Source organism: Temnothorax nylanderi, unplaced genomic scaffold (genome assembly GCF_030848795.1).
Source record: "Temnothorax nylanderi isolate EJ_2023f unplaced genomic scaffold, tnyl_v1.0 TNYL_tig0018_pilon, whole genome shotgun sequence".
NCBI lineage: Eukaryota > Metazoa > Arthropoda > Insecta > Hymenoptera > Formicidae > Temnothorax > Temnothorax nylanderi.
This window is the reverse complement of record NW_027249080.1, coordinates 1,034,411-1,043,699: the sequence shown is the minus strand read 5'-3', so window position 1 is coordinate 1,043,699 and position 9,289 is coordinate 1,034,411. Positions and strand designations below refer to the sequence as shown.

The following is a 9,289-nucleotide window of genomic DNA, read 5'->3' as shown; positions in this document are numbered from 1 at the left end:
TCAAAACCTCTTAATTTCCAAGTCGTATGCCAGCCGAAAGAAACCTACAAGATGAATGTCCTAACTCTACACCAGTATGTGTTACATTGAAGATTACGATCAACAGGTAAAAAGAAAACATCTTTGTAACGAAAAAAAAAACATAATAAAAATATAGTATGACGGAAAGGACAGTAAAAGTTTTAGTGAAAGGTGTGTCACAATTTTTACAATTAAAACTCGTACCTCCTTTCACAAAGTTGTCAGCTTTAAATTCGAAGAAGTTACTACCCTTTTTCTCCTATATCGCTACATACAGTTTCTTTATATGTAGTTCATGTTCAACACATCCATAAAGTTATATGGTCTAAAAAGTTCTTGTCTTTATAAGATTAGATAGGTGGTCCTTTGACTTTTTTATTCCATAAATACGACACTTTTGTTTTCGACTCCATACTTTCGGGAAGAAAGTATGGTCTCGCGTGATTAATGTCACCGCGCAGTTTGCGGCTGCGGGACCGACGGCATTTCTGGCAAATAATCGCGGATGCAGTCAGGTTGAAAATTGTAATTACCTTCAACACAACCTCAGACCGCCAATAAAGATGGCTCCGCACTCGGCCTCCAGCGATGTTGCGGCACCAGGACGATCACGAGTATATGCTCTCCGCACGAAATTGCTAGCACAAATAACCGATAGGGTTACGGCCGTCTTCGCGTCCGGCGATTGCTGTCCGAAACTGTGCGCGATGGCAAACAAGAGAACGAACGGTCCTGCTCAAATATCTACTCGCGATGCGTCGTGCGATCGGTTGAACGGCGCTCTGTTGATTTTTCTCATTTGACTCTAGACGACCAACACATTCCCATCCCCCCAATCGTTTCGCTCGTGATAGACGAGGAACTCCATTTTCATAATCGACAAATATCGAAATTACTGCAAAACGTCAATTTCATGGACGGCCCTCCTTTCTGAGGCCGAGAAGCGATGCATCACGAGGCTTTAAGTAAATTATTGACATTTTCGCAAAATCTTTGGCGCCTTGCTGTATTTCCAAGAAAGAGTTATAATGTAGGAGAAGATAGAGTGCAAAATCAGATACGGAGTATAATCACTTTTCATTTTTTAAGTAAATTGCTCATCGACAATATAAGTGTATGTGTATAGTAAAAAAGTATGCTGATTCTATCTCACTTTTGCTAATGGAAATTAATGCTAACCGGGGTGTTAAATAACTCAATGTTAGAGCAGCCTGCACTTGTTCGATTCCTAGATCTTCTCATCTCGCATATACGATACTAAAGACTTCTACTTTGACTATTTTCATCTTGGTAATGACGCTTGACCATTAGTAATATGTAATTCAAGTGAGAAATTCTTTCCGGAATTATGCATAATCTGGCGCAAGCTTTGTGAATTCAAGCGCATGCATGCCACCTATTTATAAAATATTTAAAATTTAATAAAGTATAACGCTTTATCTATGCCTTCTTTCAATTTGTTGTAATATTATGTATTTTCTTTCATCACACTCAGCGAATTTGTTGAAATCGATGGCCGTTTGATCGCTGATCTATTTTTACAGAAATCCTTTTGCCACATATTCAAAAAACCTTTTTTTTGGAGCGTTTAATTTTTCGCGTGACAATCGTCATTATTATGTATTATCGAAAGTCCCACACTCGTGTTTTTTTTCTTTTTAGCACTCGTATTAAAAATGAATATTTAAATAGAAATTAGAGTAACTGACAGAGCAACGATTTCTCGAGTTTTTTTTTACGGATACCTACGCCGAGGCCCGTTATACCTTGTCAACGAGAGCAACACTTATCTCTCACGAGGAACAAATACGCGCCGCATACTTTCCTGAGCGCAACAGACGCAAATATTAACTCGTAAAGGTGACATGTCTCGTTGCCGCGACTTCGGTCGCGGCCGCGCGAATCCGGTCCACGAAAAGGAACACTTCCTTGCGACCTTGGAAAGACGATTTCTTTTCCATCGGCCGTGCGACGCTTATATTTTCGATCGAGACGAATTCGCGACCGATTGATGATTAATCAAAGGGACGATTACGGCGACGATTCGGTCCACCACGTGCGGATCCGCGTACGTTATCCGCAAGGACTAATCGAGAACCTGGCGACCGGCGACGTGGGCGGACTGCCGAACGACGTGTTTGTTGTCGAACCCACCAACCGTGGTGGATTTGTAAAGACGAGTCACTCGTCCATTGGTGGAGGCAAGACACCGAAGGCGGCACCCGCTGTCGTGGCGACGGGGCGACCGGTCAAATCGTCCTCAACCAATGGACACCGCAGTGGTACCGCCATGCTGCACCCGTGAGCTCCTAATTTAGCGAGTAATTAGCACCCGGCAAGCGCGAACGCGACTCGGGCCGGTGCCTCTCTCGACGGCCGCGTACCCATCGAGGAACGGAGAAAGAGAGGACGTAAAGTGAGAACAGAGAGGCAGATATACCGCCGGTCAGTCTTCGGCGAGTCTTCGCCGGCTAGTGTGAAATATCGCGCCCAAGTGTTACGAGTCTACGGCCACGCGGCGCGGATTCTCGCGACGCGACCTATCCTCCGCCGCCGACGGAGACGTCTGGTGCCGCGACAAACGACGCTTTTCCGTCCCCCTCCGCTGCCCACTGCGGGATTACATCCGATTTTCTCGCGGAACATCGCGAATTCCGGATCCCCGAATCGATCAACGGCGAAAGCAATCCAGATTTTTATCTCCCTCCCCCACCGTGAAAGTCTGCCTGGAAAATTTACTGCATCGCATGTGTTTCCTGGTTTTTTTCTCATATACAGTTTATATTATTATCTTCGAGGGTCAGAATATCGGTTGAATTTCCAATTTGAGGATATATCGGAGAGGGTGAAAGGATTGAGGTATAGGTGACGTATTGGAGAACGCTAAAGATGCAACCGGCGGGCGCGCCGCGAACGCCGGGTTCGCCAACGCGTTCCTCGTACCACGAACGCGATCGGGAGCGTGAAAGGGAACGCGAACAGGAGCGAGATCGCGAGCGAGAGCGTGGCGGAAGGCAGAGTCGAACGAGTCCTGTGGAGGATCGAGAGGATCGCGAAGAGCGGGGTTCGATCGCGAGACAGAGTCTCGGGCCTCCTGCCGCGATTTCGGGGAGTCAAGGATTGCCGCTGTCTTTGTCGCTGGAAGACCGGGAGCTCTGGACTAGATTTCAGTGCATCACGAACGAGATGATCGTCACGAAAAATGGAAGGTACATGTGTACGAATTAATTGGAAGATTAATAAAAAATATTTTATCTCGAAAGAAGGATTAGTTTCTGATACCATTGAACCATCGATTCTTTATAGTTATTATTCATACACCATATAAGCGACGAACATTCGAAATGAGAATGCCGCGAGAAAACAATTTCACGATTTTCGCATACTCTGAAACTCATAAGAATGAAATATCGCAATCTTTCTACTCACGATAGACGTCCGATATCCGATAGAAGTATTTGCTTACTGGAAACAAAAATATCATTAGCTAAAATTTTAAGCGAGCAAAACCGGAAACTAACAATTTAAGATTTAAAAAATAGCGTCTTTTAATACCTTTCTCATTCCATTTCATAGCAAGAAAACATTACCGTAAGCTAAAGTGAAAGAAACTAGCTATTTCAATCTAACATATTTTTTGTCATTTTATTTTACAAAATAGTTCTCTCCGTTGAAAGCTTCTGTTCATATACTTTTTGACAGTAAATCGATATGTTACTAACAAAGTGTACGGCATGTGCAGCGCATAAATAATAAGTAACATATCTTAACCAGTGTTTTTGTTTTTCCTCCTTTTTTTTAGACTATGCTCCTGTTGACTTTTTGGCTCCTTTTGGGGCCGAAAATTCGACGATCATAATCTTAAGATGATAGTCGATGAGATAGACGCCCGGCCGGAAATTATCTGACGGTCGGAAACTTTTTTAGGAAAAGCGTATCATGTTTATGCATCCTTGTTTACCGTAAGGAAATAGAGAATACCCAGATAGCACAGCTGATCTTTATGAATTCATAAAGATCAGATTCAGATCTTTTTGAATTCATAAAGATCAGCTGTGCTATCTGGGTATCGAGCAAGACATACACTTAGGATGTCAAGTGAATGACAAAGACCGATCCGCGAAAAGACAAAGTTTCCCATCTTGACCTTATTTGTCGTAAAGAAATAGATAATATCGAGCAAGACGTACACTTAGGATGCCATAGTGAATGATAAAGGCTCGATCCGTGGAAAGACGGAGTTCCCCGGGATTATTGTGAGAAGATTCAGCCGTCGGCAATAAAACTTTACGATGCTTACAATCCTCTTGTAAAACGTTCTCCTGTCGAGCTGATGCCTACGAGCAAGCACTTTACCTGCACACCCGCAGTCGACAACCCCCCCCCCCCCGTAATCGTTTTTATTAATACGCGGCTCGTAAATGTATAGTCGCGCCGAGGAGACACTGTCCACGTTCGCGGCGCGGCGGTTATCTTTTGATCCACACCGTGGATCCCATCGTCGGCATCGATCTCTCGCGCGCAGATCTCCCGGGGCTTTACGATCGGTGTCTTGCGCATTTCTGACATGTCACTTTCGTCCGTAGGAGGATGTTTCCCGTGGTGAAGGTTGTTGCACGTGGTCTGGAACCAGCAGCTATGTATACTCTGCTACTGGAATTCGTGCAAGTCGATCCGCACAGGTAATATGCAGTTTTATACGTAATTCGGCAAATGTATCCTTAACTCTCTCCAAAGCAATAACTATCTTCCACGTTAATTTTTCTCTAATTTTAAGTTTTCTTTTCTTAAGTAGATATGTATGAAGCGTCGAGATTTCTCAGGAAGTAGGATCACAAGAGTTTCTAAAAAAGAATTTCTTAAAAATTCCACTTTGAGTTATAATTTAATTTAAACTGAAAAAGTTTAACTTTTGAATGACAAGAAGTGGTACGGTGAATGACACAATGGGTGGTACAATGGGTAGCAAAATGGGGTGGTCGTACATACAAACTCATCTTTTATCCCAGAGTAGATACTTTTACGTATTGTATTTTTATTTCACCACGCTTTTCAAATGTTTTTCTTTTAAAAAAAAAATAGCGTTAAAATTGTAGACTAACTGAAGTCGTAGAAAATCTACTTATAAGAGAGATATATACGATATTTATTTTGATTTTGTATGTACAATGCACACGTAAAGAATTTGTTTCAGATATCACGTGAGCGTTGCAAATGTATTCAAATATTTATTTCACTGCATTTGTCATCAATTCTAAAATTTAAATCTTGACCCGGCATTTGTCGGGTGAAGGGTTGAACCATTTTTTAATTAACAGCAAGCGGAAATTGTGCAAATTGCAAAGTTATGCTGAGCAGAGTAGAAAGCGCATAGCATCGAAATATTACGTAGGCAGTAAACACGGATGAGCGCGTTACCGATTTGCATTGATTTATCTCGCGAGCAGAAGGAACGGGGGGCGCGAAGGACACTAACAGGTCGTAATTACCGTACCCCTTTCGTTCAAGCATCACGTAACGTCGCTAAAGTCGATTCTAAACTTGTTAGTACGTTATTTTTAACTCGCCAGCGATTCGTCATCGGTGTTGAACGAACCGAGAAGCATTCCAGAGCCTCATAATAGCTTTCGCAAAACAATCTCGGAAGATCGAAAAAGAACGACGAAATACGATTTTCCTGTTGATCCTACAAATAATGTAAATTCTCTTCATCGAATCATTTTATACAATTTTTCTCGTTTTTACTCCCGACTGCTGCCAACCGAAGATTGGCGAAGATGAGGGAGTATGCGTTTCACCGAGGTCGAATCGTTGTTACCTTATCTTCGTTCGCTTTTTCCGCAAGAAGAATAGAAGTAATCTAAGTCTTTTATTGGGGAAGAAATGAGTACCTCTAATACACACATTATGTTTACATAAATCATTTGTCTTAATTGAGATATAAAATTTGTTCTTTGATTGAATTAATATTAGGTGGAAATACGTCAACGGTGAATGGGTGCCAGGTGGGAAGGCGGAAGTGGCTCCGCCTAATCCGATTTACATACATCCGGAAAGTCCGAATTTCGGAGCCCATTGGATGAAAGAGGCAGTATCATTCGCTAAGGTCAAACTAACGAATAAGTCAAACGGTAATGGGCAGATCATGCTGAATTCGTTGCACAAGTACGAGCCACGTGTTCATTTAGTCCGAGTGGGTGCCGAAGAACAGAGAACGGTATGTTTTCTTTTTTATCTCTCATTTCTTCGTGTGTTTTTGGATTATTTATATCATTATTTTTAATAAGTATTTCGATAGTTCTCAGTTATTTTATTTTATCATCATAATTATCCTGTCGTTAATGTAGGTTCTCACCTATCGTTTCCCCGAAACGCAATTCATCGCGGTGACGGCGTATCAAAACGAGGAAGTTACGAGTCTGAAAATCAAATATAACCCATTCGCGAAGGCGTTTCTCGATGCCAAGGAGAGGCCAGCCGATTCACAGACTTATCCGCAATGTGAGTTGACGCGATCAATAATGTAAAGTAAACATATGAACGAAAAGATTATTGAAAATGAATCGAAAATCGAAACCGGGATTCAATGTTTAAATGTTCCTAATACGAATAACATTATACAGATGCAGGCGCATTGTTTCTACCGCAACCTACAATGGGATACGAATACAACGCAGCGTCGGCGATAGCCGTCGCGCAAAACCAAGTATCGGCTTGTGTTAGCAATCATTTCTCTAATTCGTGCACCGTCACCACATCTGGGCACAGAAGCACCTGCAGAGCAGCGCCTTATACTTTGAGACACAAGTACGTCCAAGATGGTAGGTAAAATTTTTTTATTGTCTGTTAATTAAAATCTTAATTAAATCTTTGTCGACGTTAACTTTGTCAAACATGCATTGTGTCAATATAATGTCAATATACACTTTTAAAAGAATATTGTCACAACTAAAAAATTTTCGATTTTAAGTTAAGCTCATAAAAAGTACGACTAAAATGTTACCTACGTGCTATAATAGTGTCACAAATCTATATGTAAAATCCGCTGTACGGGGCAGAAGTGTCGTTATCGTATCGTTATTTTTTTATATTGCGGTCATTAGATGAATAGCGATATGTAGACACTGTACAAAAATATATATATATATCTTTTATATTTTGATAGTAAAAAAAAATAATTTTGTGGAAAAAAGCTTAATTATTTTTTCTATATACAGAACAGCACGCGGACGCGTACGCGCCGATGCCGCTCTTGCATTCCACGGCTTACGTAGCGGCTCCGGCCTGGTCGCCGCGGAGTCCGGAATCGCTGCAGAATCTCAATTCCGCGTGCTTGCCGCCCGCCGCGTCGCAGGAGTGGCCGACGTCGCCGTCGCCGTCGCCAACGTCGCACACGGTCCTCGGCAGAGCCGTGGTCGGTACTGTCTCTACCACGGCCACCGTGACCGGCTGCACTCTGTACGTACCGTCGAATTTATCGTCTCAGGAGCAACACGGCGGACACTGTACTGACTCGTCTTGGATACACTCCAGCACGTTGGAACAGCAACAGCAGCAACAACAACAGCAGCAACAGCAACAGCAATCCTACTTGAACTTGAATCTTCATCTGCATCACCAGATGTCCCCGTACGGTTCCGTTTCGCACGCAGGCTTACACCACGCGGGCTTGCATCCACAAAGTGGAGAACCCGTTCCTCCGGCGGACGCCAACGAATACGTTCACGAATATCATCACGCCTCGCCGGTGCAATCGACCACCCCCGACCAGCATCGTCATCATCATCAGCAGCAGCAGCATCATTCCCAAGCGCAGATGTTGCATCTGCAGGCATTGCCGCAGACAGAAACGTCTTCGCCAGTCAGCGTAGAGTATGACAGTCCGCCTAAGGAGCATCCCCACATCCAGATGGGTTATCCTGAGCAAACCGCAGACGCTTTGAACGAGGTGCAGCAGCAGGATGACGAAAGACGATACCTGACCACGGTTGTCGATCGCCACCCTCATCATCATCATCCACATCATCATCATAATCATCATCGACAGGACACGGAGATCGCCGGCGAGCAGCCGAACGCTTGGACGCCGTTGACACCACCACCGGCGCCGCAGACCACCGCCATTTGACTCGAATTTATACACTGGAAATTATGCACAAGCATTAACGCGTACGCGAAAATGCACGCCCGAGCTCAGTATCGTGTGCAACATCGTCAACGTGGGGAATATCGCGGCGATTAATTGAGAAAATTCTTATCGCACACAATAGATGTTAAATTGTATCGATCCGTCCTAAATAATGTAGTATTTCGAGTATTCTTAATCGATCGCGAATATTAATAGCTATGTCAAGTATGTCATGAGAAAATAAAGTGCAGATAAAATATTCTTTTTTTTTAAATCATCTTTGTCTTGTCCATATCATAAATAAGATTTTAATGTTATAAATGTGATGTGTGATATGTAAAGTAAAATTATTTCTCAAGTGTAATAAAATTTTATGTAGAATATTCTATTTCTACGTCACATTACTTTTTAACAGCTAATTTCTTGGCCAAGTAACTGGAATCAATTTTTTAGTGAAGATATTCATCATATGATTAATTATTCATATTAGTAAAAACTGTCAAGAGGATCATCATTTATAGCACCTTTCTAATTTTTAATATCGTATATCTTTTAATCAAATTTCTCCAATCTCGAAGTTAATAATTAAAAGTTTCTAGCAAAAATGTTATTAAAATAAATTTCATCTGTAAAATTAATTGAATATAATTTTATTATCCGTTTGTATGTAATTCGTGAAGAATTCGTGAAAAGTCTTTCATTTTTATATTTTATTTTATAAATTAATTTATTTTATATAATAATTTTCTATAATTAAAAAATTTTTAATGTCTTAACGTTATCGCAAAAACATTGATTTTTAATTAACCAAAAACAGAGATTTAAAAATGTTGAGTGAAACATCTTGTGCATTGCATTATTGATTACATAGTTATTTCTCTCTTATTGGCAGCAGGTAAGAATATTAAAGGATTATGGATTCCTGCATGTATTCCTATAAGATAAAATAAATTCTTCAAAGCCCTAAATTTCCAACAGAAAATAACACGCGTTATCGTTAAACAATAAGAAAATTATCCCTTAATTATTTTAATTGCACTTTATATGTATAATGTTCATGCAATTTCGACTCTAGACTATGTTTGTGGTCATTACATAAATTTCATATCAACAAGTACAGTAGAATCAAATCAAAACGGC

General features: G+C 41.3%; 1 protein-coding gene across 1 annotated transcript; it reads left to right on the top strand.

The window, feature by feature from the left end:
• The first annotated feature begins 2,497 nt into the window (after window positions 1-2,497).
• Window positions 2,498-8,408, top strand: Byn (T-domain transcriptional activator brachyenteron). The gene is made up of 6 exons (XM_071699378.1): window positions 2,498-3,230; window positions 4,608-4,703; window positions 5,995-6,238; window positions 6,369-6,522; window positions 6,645-6,842; window positions 7,239-8,408. The coding sequence occupies exons 1-6, from the start codon at window positions 2,911-2,913 to the stop codon at window positions 8,147-8,149; spliced, it is 1,923 nt and encodes a 640-aa protein (XP_071555479.1). The 5' UTR covers window positions 2,498-2,910; the 3' UTR covers window positions 8,150-8,408.
• The last annotated feature ends 881 nt before the right edge of the window (window positions 8,409-9,289 follow it).